Here is an 18,310-nt window from a genome sequence, read left to right as displayed (position 1 = left end):
GGTAGTCTTAAAACTTTGAAACTTACCTTGCCCACTTTTACCCGTTTAAAAATAAATTAAATTGCATCTGTAAAATTAAAAAAAGGACAAATGTGATCATGGGGGTTAACTCGCTTAACAAAATGTACAAAATATGTAGTTATTTTATTCCATCTACAAAAGAAAAAGTACATAATTTAAATTTCAATGGCACACTGTGGTTTTTAATAATTAACATGGTAAATTAAGAGAAAGATTGCAATTCTTCAAGAACCAAAAAAAAACTTTCTACAGAAGAAAAGACAAATTCTAATGTAATTTTGATGAGGTAGGCGTAATATTAAACAAGTAGGAAAGCAACATATTTCCTGAAAAATAAAATACTGAATATAAAAAAAAAATACTTAAACTAATTTTAAAATACTGCGTAAACATTTATTCTATAATTTTAAAAAGGAAGAACAAATAAATTCTTTTAAAAATTTGACCAAACAGGAAACACGGAAACCAGGTTTTTTAAAAATTTATTTACAAAGGGAAGAAATTATTTACATAGTTTTTTTTAAAGGTGTAATTTAAAAATTGAGCGAAACTGATGATTGAGTAGTAGATGTTTTTTTTTCTTCCAATTACTACAGCTTCAAAACAAACTTGACATAAATTAGTTTTGAGCGCATTTCGACGTTGATTATTGTACGGACTATTTCTATCGATCGGGAAATTAATAATAAAAAACGGATCAAAAGACAGATGAAAATAGTCCGAACAATAAATTTTGACACTTACGAATTCCTGTTTTATCCTTACTTTCCCGAATTTGCGGACCTTTTAAAGACTATTGGGTTTGATTTTCGTAGTAATAGTACTTGTCCGTTTGAGCTGTCGCCTTTTTTGGGTAGCCGCCTTTCGTAGGCACCCTCTGGACCGGGTACGGCTTGGGTACGTAGTAGGACGGTTTCTGTTTGGTGTACTTGTAGTCGTATTTCTTAGGGAAGTATTCGATGGTCCTGTAAGCCACAACAGGCGGTTCCTCGCCTTCATCGGAGGCTCCGTAGAACGGAACGTTCCTAATTGCAATCGGTATCTGAAATATAAAAATTTACATATAGACATACATATACATTAAATCAATTTATACAGCACACCGTACAGTACAGTGATCTCAATAAAAAGCTGCAGTGTTTTCAAAGTGCAACGGTTTGTGTAAATAGCAACAAATAAAAAGAAGAGAAAAAGAGAGGGAAAGACAGAGAACAGAAGCTAGAAAGACATAGATCAGAGAGAGAGAGAGAGAGAGAGAGAGAGAGAGAGAGAGAGAGAGAGAGAGAGAGAGAGAGAGAGAGAGGAGAGAAAGTAAAGTGACCGATAAAGAGTAGAAACAAGAAAAGCAGACGAGTATAAAATACCCGTAGAAAGAGCATGCACAAATAAATAATGGAAATGAAAAATACGGAAAGAAATAGAGAGGAATAATTATAAAGGAATAGATAGAGAGGGAAATGTAAGCAAATAAATATTTTAGAAAGGAAATAATAGAGAGAAATATAGAAACAAAAAAGAAAGAAAGAGAGTTAGAGAGAGATAGAGAAAGAAAGAAAGAAAGAAAGAGAGAGAAAGGGAGAGAGAGAGAGAGAATGGGAGATAGTGCTGAAGGAAGGAAGAAAAAGAGAGTGAAAACGAGAGAAAGGCATTTAAAAAATATAAATAAATAATAGCAAGGAAAATATAGAAAAATAGAGAAATAAGTAATAATGAAAAGGCGGAGAGAAACAGAGACAAACAAATAGAAAAGGAAGTGAGAGTGGGAGAGAGATACAGACAAATGAATAGTAAGTGTGAGAGTGAGATGTGGGAAGGAACAGAAAAAGAGAGAGAGAAATCGAGAGAATTGAAAAAGTGGAGAAAGAAAGAAATATAAAGAAACAAATAGAAAAGTAGAGATAGAGAAGTAAATATAGAATAGAGTGAGAAATAGAGGTAAATAAAGGATTAGATAGATAGTTAGTTAGTTAGAGAGAGAGAGAGAGAGAGAGAGAGAGAGAAAGTGAGAGAGAGAGAAAGAGAGAGAATGAGAGAGATAGAGGGAGAATGGGAGATAGTGTTGAAGGAAGGGAGAGAAAAAGAGAATGAAAACGAGAGAAATGAATTAAATGAGAGAGAGAGAGAGAAAGGGAGGGAGTGAGAGAGAATGAGAGGGAGAGGGAGAGAGAGGAAGCAGTTTGACACATTTGTAGTAGATCTGAAGAAATTTTCAGTCAATCAGAAAGGTGAAATTGATCAGTGTACGTTTAAATCCTTGAATCTGCTTTGTTTTTGTAAATAAATTAATTAGATAGTAAGAATCGATAATTGAAAATTCTTACGTAGTAGATTTTATCAGCGGCGAGAGCCTTGATGAACTTGTATGTGATCGGTACGTAGCTTGGGTCGAGAGGAGCCGGTTCCGGGTTTTCATCGGTGTACTCGCTTACTGGCGCCGGTGCCAGTACTCGTTTGTGGTACGTCGGCCTCGGTGTAGATTTGGCCGGGGTGATAGGTGTCTCCTTGCCCGTCGGCACCGAGATGCTCCTCACCTCTGCTACCAACTGTACAAAAAATTAAATACATAAATAAATAAAAAAAGAAATAGAAATGATAAATGCGCGTGTTGTCGTGGTGGAAATAGAACAAAAGTTAGACTAAACCAGCACAACTTTGCGGTCTTCCCGTATAGTATAACCAGCGAAAACAAGGCGTCGCGAACTTTTTAACCATCGGACTCCTTTAACAGAAAAAAATCCAGGATGGACTCCTCGCATACAACCATTTAAAATTAGAGATTTTTTAAAAATTTATTTACAACGTGAAGAAATTGTTTACATAGTTTTTTTAAAAGGTTTAATTTAAAAATTGAGCTAAACTGATGATTTAATAGTAGGTGTTTTTTTTGTTCCAATTACTGCAGCTTCTAAACAAACTTGATATTGAAAATAAAAAGAAAAAGATATAGAAATGATAAATGCTCTTGTTGACGTGGTAGAAATAAAAGAAAAGTTAGTCTAAACCATCACGACTTTGCGGTCTTCCTGTATGGTATAACCAGCGAAACGAAGGCGTCTATATTTGCGGTTCTCGAATTTTTTACCCATCGTATTTCTTTCTAAAAAACAAAATCTAGGGCGGACCCCAATCAATAGGTAGGTAAACACAAACCAAATATAAAAATGATAAATGCGCTTGTTGTCGTGGTACAAATAAGGCAAAAGCTAGTTTAAACCATTTCGACTTCGCAGTCTTCAAGTATAGTATAACCAGCGAAACGAAGGCGTCTATATTAGGGCTTCTTAAACTTTTAACCATCGGATCCCTTTCACAGAACAAAATCCAGAGCGGACCCCTTTCCTATTCAAAAAGTATTTAAAATACTTGTAGTATGTAGTAAATTAAAAGTTTTATAAATTAGCCAGGCCATTCCTAATTAAGTGGTGAAGGTGGATATGACTATGAAATCAAACATTAGATTAACATACTTCATTTTATTTACAAAACCCGAAACACAAAAATCAAATTGGGCAGAACCGAACCAATAGGTAGGTAAACTCAAACCAAATACAAAAATGATAAATGCGCTTGTTGTGGAAATAAGGCAAAAGCTAGGCTAAACCAACACGACTTTGCGGTCTTCCGGTATGGTATAACCAGCGAAACGAAGGCGTCTATATCAGGGCTTCCCAAACTCGCGTATAAGTACTTAAAATTAGAGGTTTATTAAAAATTTATTTTCAAAGGGAATAAATTATTTACATAGATTTTTAAAAGATTTAATTTAAAAATTGAGCTAAAATGATGATTTAGTAGTATGTATTTTTTTCTTCCAATTACTACAGCTTCTAAACTGCTGTAGTCAACATGACATTGAAAATCAAAAGAAAAAGGTATAGAAATGATAAATACTCTTGTTGTCGTGGTAGAAATAAGGCAAAATCTAGTCTAAACCATCACGACTTCGCGGTCTTCCTGTATGGTATAACCCGCTAAACGAAGGCGTCTAGGGCTTCTTAAACTTTTTACCCATCGGACCCTTTCACAGAACAGAATCCAGGGCGGACCCCTTTCATATTCAAAAAGTATTTAAAATACTTCTAGTGTGTAGTAAATTAAAGTTTTATAAATTAGCCAGGCCATTCCTAATTAAGTGGTGAAAGTGTATATGACTATGAAATCAAACATTAGATTGACATACTTAACTTTATTGACAAAACCCGAAACACAAAAATCAAATTGGACAGAACGGAATCGATAAGCCAAATTCAAATGTAATCATTAAAAAAATTAATGATTAATTAAATATTACCAAGTTAAATGACCATTTACGTTTAGTGGTCTAATTGACCAAATTACTTAATCCAGTTAATTATGCTTTTTATATAAGGTTTTGATTGAGATGAAAAAGTTGGTGTCACGAGCGGGATTCGAACCCACGACCTTCGGCTAAATACGCCTTTGCTCTACCTCTTGAGCTATCGTGACTTCGATCCTCTCGAACACCAACTACTCATTTTAACCTAAAATCTTTCGAATTTTCCTACCTTTTTGTTTTTCAAATGTCGTGTAATCAGGATTCGATTCTCAGCGACAAATGAAGTGGCCAAGGGGGCTGTTAGTGAAGTAATACTTCTACTTATTAAATAATAATCCATTTATGTTTAGAGGTCTAATTGACCAAATTACTTATTTCCATTAATTATTATTTTTATGTTAGGTCTTGGTTGAGATGAAAAATTAATGATTACTGTATTAAAGTGAAGAATGGGGTTTTAGCATGCACAATAGGATAGTAGGTATGAGGGTTCAAAGAGGCATTTTTTAAGTTTTATAGGATAATGTTTTTAAGTGTGTAAGTTTACGTCACAGTGCGATGCTCCGAGAGGGAAAGTGGAAGAAGAAACGATGTCTCTCAGGCAGCTAAAAAGCAAAAGTCCTTTCCGAAAAAGACTATCAGCGATAGGTCAAATGATGAACCACTTTCCGTTTCATTGAAAACTGGTTGTGGCCGAGGAGTAAACGGAGCCGGGCAACGAACCGACTCGTTGGCCCGATTGAACACAACACGCTACCAAAGCACTTAACAGCAATTTATCCCCTGCTGGCAATTTTTAAATAGAATAAGGTTGTCTATTAATTTAGCTGTTATATCCTCCAGCAAAGGACAGCCGGGGAGAGCACGAAACACGATCTACATGTTATCTTTTAATCCTATCGCCATGAAATCACAAGTTCAAGGATATCTCGACTCGGCGTTTTGAAAATCTGATAATGAAGACTTTAGATTTTTTTGTCCGAGTTATACCATTTCGAACAGGCGTGGCATCTCGATTTTCGCTTGGCTATCTACACCGCCATAAATCATATAGAACGTGTGAAAAGTTTGTATACTCGTTAACGCTAAATGATACTCGTTATTTTTATTTTTACAGTTAGCCGACAAATTGAGAGATTGAGTGAGAAAGAAGAAGTTTCACTTCAAGATGAAACTAAAAATTTCTAAGAAAAAACATGAAAGAAAATTTAATCACATTGAAAATTTTTTTTTGTTTAAAAACAAATGGATTTCCAGGTTTGCGTGTAAGGATTAGCGAATTTCTAAGAAAAAAAGTTTTTAAAGAGTCTTGTCTTTTATCGTAGTGTATATAGGTGTATTCTTTGGATTAAAAAAAACTGTTTTCCAGATTTTCAAGATAAAACTAACAATTTAAAAAAAATGAAAGAAAATAAAGAAAATTTAAGCATATTGAAAACAATTGTTTGGTTTAAAAACAAATGGATTTCCAGGTTTGCGTGTATGAATTGGTGAATATCTAAGAAAAAAGTATTTGAAGAAAAAGAATTTTCTTTTATCGTAGTATATATACGTTTATTTCTTGCATAAAACAAACGGTTTTCCAGATTTTCATGATGGGACTAAACAATTTCTAAAAAAATGTACTCAAAAAAATGAAGAAAAGCAAACCTAATTCTAAAACCTATTAACCGATTAAGAGAAAAGACACTCGAAGGAACATTTTTTCGGATAAATTCTCTAATTTGCACAAGGAGAATCTGGAAAACCGGTTGTATTTTTCTAAGAAATATACTTTGTCAATACGTTGGGAGGGTTGTTTATTTACAGTAATTAATTTAGAAAATTGTAGTTGTAAGTTTTTGATTTATTCAATTTAGAAAAATAGTAATTGGATGCAAAAAAGTCAAAATAGTATAAAATATCAAACGTGATCTGTCTAATTCGAACACAATTAGCGAATAAACCGACTCAAGCGAAAAAACGCCCTTCAAAGACTTTTTTCTAAGAAATTCTCTAATTCGTACACGAAAACCTGGAAAGCCCTTTGTATTTTTCTAAGAAATATATTTTTTCAATACGTTGGGATTGTTCTTTATTTAAAGTAATTAATTTGGAAAATTGTACTTTTAAGTTTTCGATTTATTAAATCCGTTAATTAAATCTAGAAAAATTGTAATTGGATGCAGAAAAAGTCAAAATAGTATTAAATATCAAATGTGATCTGTCTAATTCTAACACAATTTGCGAATAAACCGACTCGAAGAGAAAAAACCCCCTTCAAAGACTTTTTTCTTAGAAATTCTCTAATTCTTACACGAAAACCTGGATAACCGTTTGTTTTTAACACAGAAATATATTTTTTCACAATGCTTAAATTGACCTTTATTTATGAAATTATTTAATAAATCTACAAAAATTGTAATTTGGTGCAGAAAATAGTAATGAAAAACAAACCGTCATCTAATTACAAACACAATTAGTGAATAAACCATTTAGGAGGTAAAAAAACATTTAATTTTAACTAAAAAATATTAATTACAAACACTAACTCCAGAAAAAAAAATCGTCAGATTTATTGAAAGTATGGAATTTATTTGATGTACAATTATAAAGCTATATTTTTATTAAATAAACGACAAAATGAAACTAATATTAAATTATTAATGTGTCAAATTCTTCAATAATCAAGAGATAATAAAGTCTTAGGACTTTTTAAAAAGAATTTCTCTGATTATTGTAATAAAAATCAGGAAAAAATAGTAATTGGCTTAATTGGACACGATTAGGTGTTGAGAAAGTACAAATATTATTAATTCATCGTTAATTAGAGAAAATAATTATACTTTTAGTACAGCTTGGGGAATAAATAATTGCAAATAGAAACAATTGATCAGAAAGAACGTAAAGCAGAAAATTATTTACAGAAGATGAAAAAAATATGAGTTGTACATAATAATACAAGACGTATGTAAACCTACTGTAGTAGATACAAAAATCAAATTGTGGCTGCCCAATTTTAAATAAAATTAGTGAAAATAACAATAATAATAGGCACTTTAATCTTTAGATAATTAATTTTATTTGAGCTTAGCATGTCTCGATTTCTCTCCAGGAACATATTTGGTTATGATTATTATTGAACTAAACATTTGATCGTTATTTATAGATGAAAAAAATGTCACGCTGAGCGGTAAATTACTTCCGAAAGATGATATATCGGCATCGAGTGAACCCAATTGAAAAGTAATAAGTGAAAGCGATCATCAAGAGAGATAAAATAACAACCTTTCCTCTTCTAATGCGTCCTAGCTTTGATGAAAGGAATAAAAGAAACTTTTCGTATTAATTATCGTTATCTATTTATCTAATGAAACCAAGAAAAATTCGTACATGCTGAAATTGAAATGGAAGAATAAGATATTCGATTTGGTTCTGAATTATTCTTACGCGTCTAAACAAGGCTTCTTAGATATGAAAAATAGCTTTTTGATTAAAAAAAAAGAAGTTTGAATAAAAGTTAATAGGACGCATAGGGTTTGGACTTTTGAGGCCATGTCACTCGAAAAATTTGAACGTCATGGAGACCACACCCAGGACCGGGGTTTAACGTGCCCACGCCGAAAAAATCTTAAGGCATGACCTGACAATTTAAAACGAGAAACCCAAAAACGATATATGCTATATGTCACTGTACAAGGCGCAGGCGTTGGCCAAGAAAAAGCCAACTTTCAGACATACCCCCCAAAAAGAAAAATAAATTAATATTTTTGAAAGAATTTGTCGAGGCGTTGGAATCCGCGATTAGTCACGTTAATCACAACATTCCGAATTGTTTAAAGGTCACGGCACATTTTTTTCCCCCTGAAACGTTATATAATCCACCGACCATAAATAAAGCGCGGATGTTACAAGTACGTGAGATTATTTCGGTTATTATTCCCGTTTAAGGGCGTGACCGGTCCCAGTTTGCATTTAGACAGGGTTTCTAGAAGGCGCGTCTTGGAAATTTATATCTTCGAATCAAAAGGGAAAAAACCAGTTTTATTGTGCCTTGATTAACTATCTATCACGGTGGGAATGCACGGGGATCTCTGCGACACCAGTTTACTTTCTTATTTGCTCGTCTCAAATTCGAATAACCAAATTGAAAAATAAAAAACGACTTGATTATATAAAATCATAAATTGCAAAAACATTTGTGTCATTATCATTAAATTCACTAATTTCGTGGTCCGCTTGACCAATTAATATATTACAATTAATTAAGGTTTTTAGTTGAGATAAAAAGTCAATGGCACGAGCGGGATTCGAACCCACGATCTTCGGCTAGATACGCCGCTGCTCTACCACTTGAGCTATCGTGACCTCGATCCACTCGGACACTAACTTCCCATCTCAACCCCACCTTTTTTTAATTTTCCCTCCTTTTTGCCATTTTTCCATTTGAAAAATTGGTCTGGTATGATGTACCTTTCAGAAAAAACATTTTCTTTATCGTACCAACGTTTCGATCTTTATTGAGATCATCTTCAGGGCCTGGGATTTATAAACATTGTTTACATTTAACAAATACATGTAGGATGTGGAAAAAAGTGAATTTATACAATGCAAAATATATTTTTTTTTATATTCGATCAAAGTATTTCTACTCACACAAAGTGTTTGTCTTCTGTGTAATTGTGCAATTCAAAAAAACACATTGAGTGAGTAGAAATACTTCGATTGAATATAAAAAAAAAACATATTTTGCATAGTATAAATTCACTTTTTTCCACATCCTACATGTATTTGTTAAATGTAAACGATGTTTGTAAATCTCAGGCCCTGAAGATGATCTCAATAAAGATCGAAACGTTGGCACGATAAAGAAAATGTTTTTTCTGAAACCTACATCGCACCAGACCGCATCTCACGATTTCTGAATAAATATTATATTAAAGAAAATTTGATTTGGGATTTGAATAATGAATAGTCAAGTGAGTGAGCGATTGCTTGGCAATGAGTAAATTGAACTCGTTGAATTGATCGATAACTATTCAATGTGAAGGTGAACGATTAAGTGATAATAAGTGAGCGAATGATTGCGTGGTGTCCGACAGATAAAATGAGCGAAATATGTAAACTCTGTGTGTTTGGAAAAAAAAAATTTGTAAGTCTGTCGGGCTCGAATGCACGGCCGCTGGATTCGAACCCGTGACCTTTACCTTAGTGATGAGCGCCGTGTCAACGCCTAAACCGTTGCGGCCACCGACGCTCCAAATGAAAGATTAAATACGTGAATTAAACAAGTGAGTGTCTTTGTAAGTGAATAATAAGCGAGCCAATAACTAAACGATTCAATGAATAACCTACTTAAAAAAATGATTTAATAATTAATTAAATAAGTGAATAAGAGAGTAAGTGTCTTCGTGATTCGAATGAGTGACTGAACCATTGTATGGATGCCAAAGGATAAAATGAGTGTATACGTGAAAGAATGGTGCAGATAGTAAATGCGTTAATGATTGTATGTATAAATGGGCGAATAAGTAAATGAGTGTTTGTCTAGGTGAGTTAGTAGAAACGATTAAATGAATGAACAACACAGTAAATGGATATGTAAGTGATCTTGTGATATATTACTCGAAGAAGTGTGTAAATAAGTGCCTAATGTTATAAATGAGTGTGTGGGTGTGTGATTGATTGAATGAGTAAATATTGTGAATGAGAGATGGAGTGTCCTGGTCAGTTAATTAGTGCACGCACTAACTAAACGATTGAACGAATAGCCTGCAAAAAAAATGAGTGGGTGAATGATGGACTGAATGAATGAGCAAGTGATTTATTTAAATATTAAGTATACTAATAATTGAATGAGTAAATTTACTAATGATTGAATCTGTTATTAATGAGAGAATGAGTACCTAGTGTTAATTAGTGCAGGAGCGATTGATTGACAAAAAGGTTGAGTAAATGAGTGATAAAATGAATATGTATGTGAATTAGTGAGATATGTGTGCTGATTAGTGACCGTTTGTCGGTGATTATTCAGAAATACTTTGATTGAATATAAAAAAATATTTATTTGCATTGTATAAATTCATTTTTTTCCACATCCTACATGTTTTTTTTTAATGTAAACATGTTTGTAAATCCCAGGCTCTGAAGATGATCTCAATAAAGATCGAAACCTTGGCAAGATAAAGAAAACGTTTTTGTGAAACCTACATCTCACCAGACCGTATCTTACGATTTCTGAATAATCAGTTGTGAGATAATTAATGAGAAAGAATGTCAATAAATGAGAGAGTGAGTGACTCTTTGTATGGAACCAGTTGATAAATAATTGCGAGGGTGAGTGCATGACCAGAAGAGTAAATATGGGGGTTGTTTGATGAGTAAATAAATGAATAATTGTTTAAATGAGGGTCTTGATTAGTTAATTAGAGGAAATGATTAATTAAATTATTGGATGAATGACCGGTAGAGAAAACGAGTGAGTACAAATGCTAATTTCTAAACGAGTAAATATGTGAATGACCGACTGTACTAGTGTGTTAATTAACCAAAGAATGAATGAATGACCGACTGAGGGTTTGAACAGGTATGAAATCTAGTGGGATAATGAGAGATTAAGAGCATAAAAGAGTGAGCAGTCTGTATATGTCCTTGACATGATTGAGTAAATGAATAATAATTGTACGAGCCGATATGCGAATGAGGGAGTGAGTGTTCTAGTGAGTTAATTATCGAATGACGAGTTACTAACTAAACAATATAACCAATGACCGACTAAGCAGGTATGTGATTTAGTGAGGCAGTGAGTGAATAAAATGTGAATGAGTGAGAACGTGAGCGACTGAACGATTATTCAGACGGCTTGTAGAGAAAATGAGCGAGTAAATGAATGATAATTGTACGAGCCGATACGTGAATGAGGGAGTGAGTGTTCTAGTGAGATAATTATCGCATGATGAGTGAGTGACTAACTAAACAATATAACGAATGACCGACTAGGTATGTGATTTAGTGAGGCAGTGAGTGAATAAAATGTGAATTAGTGAGAACGTGAGCGACTGAACGATTGTTCAGACGGCTTGTAGAGAAAATGAGAGAGTAAATGAATGATAATTGTACGAGCCGATATGTGAATGAGGGAGTGAGTGTTCTAGTGAGATAATTATCGCATGATGAGTGAGTGACTAACTAAACAATATAACGAATGACCGACAAGGTATGTGATTTAGTGAAGCAGTGAGTGAATAAAATGTGAATGAGTGAGAACGTGAGCGACTGAACGATTGTTCAGACGGCTTGTAGAGAAAACGAGCGAGTAAATGAATGATAATTGTACGGGCCGATATGTGAATGAGGGAGTGAGTGTCCTAGTGACTTAATTATTGCGTGAACGAGTGACTAATTAAACAATTAATTGTAAATGTTTACTTATAATTATTTCTATTTCTTAAGATGTCGGCATATGGATGTTTTACTTGTATTCCGTTTTGATAAGTTTTTGTGCAATGCAATGTAATATTTTTCTTCGCTGTATCTTTAATACCACCCGACGTTTAAAACGCTTACCGTGACGTTAAAATCATCTCTAATCTCATTCATTTTTTCGTGACCTCTCATAACGGATTAATTTTCCCTTCCTCACAATTACACAGATATTACACAGACGCCTGGGGATTTCTAAATCACCGTCTGTGTTCCAACACGCTCCCGCCAAGCCGGCCTTTTATTTATTTTTTTCAAAAGAAATCCCGCCCAAAAATTTCCGACAGTTTAAATTAAGTTAATGCCATATCACGACGAGATGCCGGACCTTGATCTTTGTCGGACCACCGTTTTTGGTGTGAACCTCTTTTGGCTTGATTAAACCAAAACTGATTTTGTTTTAAAGGTTAAATTCAGGTTAAATCTTCCTAGATTTGTATAAACTAAGATTTAGCCAACAACAACAAAAGTATTGAGTTTCTTTACGATACACCATTTGTGGCAAGAAAAGATCAGTTAAATAATATAGCTATTTTTATCTAAAGATAACAGCCTTATTTATGATTGTTACGCTTATAATTTTGAAAGGGTGAAAGAAAAAGGTGATGCATGATGATTAGCAAACATTATTGACCTAATGGCTCGATTGAAACGATAACCCTGAACAATGGACGTTCAGTTTTATCACAGACCCAATCGAGTTTTGGAAGTGAGCAAAAAGTCCGAGTCTCGGTTTCTTAACTTGACCGGCCAAAATTGATTAAGTGATAATTTTCTTTCGGCTGTTAACGTTTGCGATCCCAATTTTAATTTCCGAAGGATAAAGATCTGCCGATTTGAAATGAGTGATAGCCCATCAACGAGACTTCTTTCTTCAAGCATCAATCAAGATCTTTTGACAAATGTTCCTTTGCAGTGTTGCGAAAGCCTATTAAAATTGCAAAATCAAACGAATTTTTTATACATTGAAACACCGGGCAATAATTTTTAAAAGAAAATCGAGACCAATTTCACACGTACGACCATTAAACCTTAAGTGACTCGGTTTTCGGTCAAACGGTCAATGGAAGATAACCAAATTGGATAAATGGAGCGTCCTAGCATCTCGAAGTTACGAATGGGGTAATTTATGCTCCTCGGGACCGGTTGTAAATGTCACCGAAGGTGCGTCTGGAGTTGGCCAACTGGCCCCACCTTCTGCCAAGGGCAGCTTCCAAAATATGTTCTCCGATTTGTTTCCCATTTGAGCACGGGCGCAATACCCTTGAGCGCAAAGTAAACCCATTAATCTGAAAAAGCTCGTAAATTTGATTTAATAAAAGGCCTCCGTGTGAGACATATTGTATGCAAGTCAAACTAATAGGCTTTGTGTAGAAAAAAATGAAAAAACTGTTGTACCTTTCAAAAATAAACACAGGCACGTTAAATTAATCAATTTTGTTCCAAATGCTGTTTTTTAACATGTCGGTTTATTTAAAAATAAAAGACACAACATTCTATATAAATATTGTTATTCGTAATAAAAAAAATCTGTTGCAAATAGTTCAACTGTGTGATTGTAGTCTCCGTTTTTCATTGACTTAACAGATCATTTTGGAATTGACCCTAAATGATCCAGCCAAGGAAAGTACTTCTATATTTTCCTACTTCGCTTATTTTAAATACTTCGCTTATTAAATACTTCGCTTATTTCCCCAGGCTTTAACGAAGCTTTCCGAACTTCTGCCAGCTGAGAGAGGGAGAGGGAGGGAGAGAGAGAGAGAGAGAGAGAGAGAGAGAGAGAGAGAGAGAGAGAGAGAGAGAGATTGAGAGGGGGAGAGTGGGAGGGAGAGAGAGTGGGAAGAGAGAGAGAGAGAGAGTGAGAGAGAGTGAGAGAGAGAGTGGGAGAGAGAGAGAGTGAGCGAGAGAGAGTGTGAGAAAGAGAGTGGGAGAGAGAGAGGGAGAGAGAGTGAGAAGGAGAGAGAGTGGGAGAGAGGGAGAGTGGGAGAGAGGGTGAGTGGGAGAGGGGGAGAGTGGGAGAGAGAGAGTGGCAGAGAGAGAGCGAGAGAGAGAGAGAGAATGAGAGAGAGAGAGAGAGTGAGAGAGAGTGAGCGAGAGAGAGAGTGTGAGAAAGAGAGTGGGAGAGAGAAAGAGGGAGAGAGAGTGGGAAGGAGAGAGAGTGGGAGAGAGGGAGAGTGGGAGAGAGGGTGAGTGGGAGAGAGGGAGAGTGGGAGATAGAGAGTGGGAGAGAGAGAGTGGCAGATAGAGAGAGGGAGAGAGAGAGGGAGAGAGCGAGAGAGAGAGCGAGAGAGAGAATGGGAGAGTGGGAGAGAGAGAGAGAGANGAGAGAGAGAGAGAGAGAGAGAGAGAGAGAGAGAGAGAGAGAGAGAGAGTGAGAGAGAGATTTGTTCTTTGGTTGAGAAATTTCTTTGATTCGTTTATATCTGGTGAATTAGTAGTTTAGTCATTTTTTCCGTCCATAGTATATTTCTGCCTGTAGCATGTTTAGGGTTGGTTCGATTTACAGTTCTGGTTTAAAGGTCGAAAGGACTGCACCTTTTGCTAGTCGTCTGCCTTCAATCCCATTACCTCAGGGTTACCTGGTTGTATTTTTCAAGGTTTTATGGTATTTTAGGCATTCCCAGACCATTTTTGAAGATAGAGGAGTGCCTTCGGTGTCTGAGATCTGCGCACTTTTCAGTCCCATTTTGAGTACTTCTTCTGTACAGTTCTATCGGATGAAAATCAGCTAGGAAAATTGATATTATGGGGCAAAGACGTTTTGATAGAGCAAAAATTGTACCCTCACCAGCACACACTTCTCCATTTTAGAACCATTTCTGCAGCCTCTCTATTAACCAGTAGGATTTATTTTCCTACCAGCTTTTTTTCTATTTTAATTTACAAGGGAAATTCATTTTGTCAGGCCCTGGTAACCGTTTCACTTATTTTTATTTTTTAACGACCTTTACATTTTGGTGTGCCATTCTCTGGATGTATGTATACAAAGTGACCCAGTGTCACTTCCATCGCTGCAGTTTGATTGCCCCAGTGTTGTTAAGACATGAGAAATTTTGATTTTGTGTCTTCTTTTACAGTGTTTTTCGACAACCGTACTAGGTTCCATATGTGACCGTAGTAGAATAAAGCCAGTTGGCCATTTTCATTATGGAATCTTTGGCCTACATTGAAAGTATAATTTAAATAGTATGCAGCGAGTTTAAACAAACAGAGAGGCCAGACGTTATCAATAAATATAAAAATAATTATGTTTTCTATTTAGAAAATTTGTCATAGTTTATGTTTAAAAAATCGCCCGCAAGACACATAAGTTTGCTCTGGGATTGTTACAACAATTCACCCTTAAGGTACATATTCAGATAATTCAGGCGATATGATTCTGAAGAGTTATGACGTGATAATAAAATATCAAACAATTAATTAATTTTTCAATTCTTCCAAATAAAAGTAAAAAGAAAGATTCCTTCCTGGGTAACATAGGCCTTGTGATGAAATTAAAACTCCGTACACTAAGAAAATAAACACAACCGTCATTATGTGGGATTAATAATTATGTAATTAATTCAGTTTTCAACGATGTGTATAATTCGTAATTTACATTCGGACAAAATTAAAAATGGAGAAGAAAAATGCTTCTCGTGCCTTGTATGGACCCACCTTGGCTGTCTGGACCTATAAATAATTAAAACCTTTTGTTCCGTCTTGAAAACTAACACGGGTAGAATGTATAATCCATAGTTTTTCTTGAATGATTAATTAAAGCACAATTTAATTACCTTCTAATCCGTTTTTATCGTCGAAACTGTATATATGATTTACGACGCTTTTTTAACCATTGTGAAAATAAATATAAAATACAAGTTCACTAGTTTTCATGGTCCGCTTGACAAATTAATATCTTTCAATTAATTAAGGCTTTTAGTCGAGATAAAAAAGTCAGTGTCACGAGCGGGATTCGAACCCACGATCTTCGGCTAGATACGTCGCTGCTCTACCACTTGAGAAGTGTCATTTGTCGCCGAGAATCAAATAGATTACACATTTGAAAAATGGCAAAAAAAGGAGGGAAAATTCAAAAGGTGGGGTTGAGATGGGAAGGTAGTGTCAGAGTGGATCGAGGTCATGATAGCTCAAGTGGTAGAGCAGCGGCGTATCTAGCCGAAGATCGTGGGTTCGAATCCCGCTCGTGCCATTGACTTTTTTATCTCAACTAAAAGCCTTATTTAATTGAAAGATAAAATACAAGACAAAATTTTTCTTTTTTTCGTATTTAAGAATCAATCACGAGTTAGAAATTGGCATTTACTGATAGGGTACAGCATAAAACTGCAACTTCAAACATGATAGTTTTCACAATGTTCCATTTGTGTATAAAATGCTTGGTAAATGGTATAAGGGCTGCAAGGTTATTTATTTACAGTTTTGCCTATCCGGAACAGACGAATCAGGTCGTGGACGAATTGAAGGTACAATCATGACGGAGCGAACGATCATCCTTGTCGACGATGGGAATTTTCCAGTTAAAACTCGTAATCGCCCGTCGGTAAAATGCTTTTGCACGGGATCAAGCGAGCCGGGTAAAACATCTTGCAATTAGCTGGATCATTTTTAAATCGGAGTTACAACCAGTCATAAAAGCCAATCCGGCAGTGGATGGACGTTTCAGACCTCTAATGGAATGCTGTAATTCCGGGACGATTTCTTCCACTGAATCGAGCTAAATGATGATAAACCTAGTTGTTCGCAAAATTAAGACATAAGTATGACTAGACTTTAAATATCAATTGGAACACTTCCTAAATTATGGTGTTAGAAAATGCCTACCAAGACTTCCTAAAAATATATTTTTATTCAAAATCCTAATTTATTTCTTATTAATAAATAAAAAGTAGTTGAATAATACATGGAAAAAAATAACTTAAAGCTTGGTAGAAACCAGAAGAAGCAGAAAATCAAGGAAGGTGTGAACCAAGAGTGCTTTTTGTTCATACCCTAAAATGTAATAAACATTTACTACCTTGTAACTTAAAAAAAAATCTGGGAAAACTTTGACCGAAAAATTATTCGGAGATCGTGAGATGCGGTCTGGTGTGACGTAGGTTTTATAAAAACATTTTCTTTGTCGTGCCAACGTTTCGATCTTTATAGAGAGCATCTTCAGGGCACAAAGCGTTTGTTTTCTGCGTAATTGTCCCATTCTTGTGTGTCGTGTTGAGAGTGCCTACGGTCACTAATCACCACACATTTCTACACGAGATAAATAAATGACTTAGAAAATATATATAATATATTGGAAATATATCAAATATTCTACAAATGATCCCGAGAGTGAAATGAGTAGTTACAATCAATAAATCTTGCAATTAACCATTCATATTTTCAAACTACTGTGAAAAGTTACAAAAAGCCTTCAAAGAGAAGCACTATAAACGCCTGTTTCGCCTTTTTGAGGGAATGAAAATTAACACAGATTATCTTCGTCTAAAGTGATTTGATGTGGATTAATGTTTCCCTGGGATTTGCAATTGTGAAAATGAAGAGAAAAAGGGTGATAAAAATGAAGAAGAAATGACGCCACGTCTGAAATTTTATTGTATAGATATATCCCTGTACTGCACCGGATTTATGTTAATGCTTTAAGATCCCAACTGCGAACTAGGTGCGGTACGTGGTACGTTTGACCCGGAATTTCCACATATGAAACATCAAAAAGTTAGGACATGATATGAGGGCTCGTTCACGACTTCTTGATAAAAGTTCTGAACTACCTCACACAAAAATAAAACGCTCCTGACATCTTACTGAAATCGATATGAACTTAAAGACTTAAGTGTGTGTCCAGCCTTTCCAATATCTTTCGCATTCTACCAGCCTAATAATCCTCAGAGAAATCCTTGATGCTCCATTTTATGTATAAAACGAAACTCCCATACAGACCTAAATGCTTTTGTCCAAGATTATCAACTATTACCGGCAAGTTCTATAAAACCGTCTATCAACATAAATCCGGAAAATCAGAAATTTTCATCCCGACGAATTCCTTAAAACTATTCCTCCAAACCGACTCAAAAACTCCAATAACCTCGCCATTTCCTATCTAATAACAATGACAGCGATAGTGACACACATCACTATTAAATAGACAACATTGTATTATCATCAAAGTTCTACCATTGGGTAGGTTTTTCCACTTTTCTACCACGAAATCAAAAGTAGGTAGCTGTATTGTAAATTAATTTTTCAAAAATTGTTATCATTGGCCAAAACAAAGTCATATGTTGTGGTTTTTTTAAACAATATTTATGGACAAACATAATTTTGCGGTGATTTATAGTGATAGAATATCTTTTTTTTCCTGAACCAAATTATTTCCAAGCAAGTTGTTTTGAGCCATAACCAGTTATCAATTGATAATTAAATCGCGAAGTTAGGGCTAGAGATGGGTTAGATTAGGTTAATGCTAGTGTCATGTTTAGGGTTAGGTTACATATCCAGGATTCAAGAAAATACCCGTGTGCTAAACACGAGTTT

At 34.9% G+C, this 18,310-nt stretch overlaps 1 protein-coding gene across 1 annotated transcript in view; it reads right to left on the bottom strand.

Annotated features, from left to right (window-relative positions):
- Window positions 1–128: 128 nt before the first annotated feature.
- Window positions 129–18,310, bottom strand: part of LOC106669188 — a 69,314-nt gene continuing 51,132 nt past the window's right edge. Inside the window, exons 3-4 of the mRNA XM_014398503.2 lie at window positions 2,343–2,564; window positions 129–1,063 (exon numbers count right to left, since the gene is read on the bottom strand). Of these exons, the coding sequence (XP_014253989.1) occupies window positions 815–1,063; window positions 2,343–2,564 (471 nt within the window). The 3' untranslated portion in view covers window positions 129–814. The remainder of the gene's footprint in view (window positions 1,064–2,342; window positions 2,565–18,310) is intronic.

Source organism: Cimex lectularius, unplaced genomic scaffold (genome assembly GCF_000648675.2).
Source record: "Cimex lectularius strain Harlan isolate CLEC.00 unplaced genomic scaffold, Clec_2.1 scaffold145, whole genome shotgun sequence".
In the NCBI taxonomy this organism is placed as follows: domain Eukaryota; kingdom Metazoa; phylum Arthropoda; class Insecta; order Hemiptera; family Cimicidae; genus Cimex; species Cimex lectularius.
The sequence above is the reverse complement of the archived record's forward strand: the minus strand, read 5'-3'. Positions and strand labels throughout refer to the sequence as shown.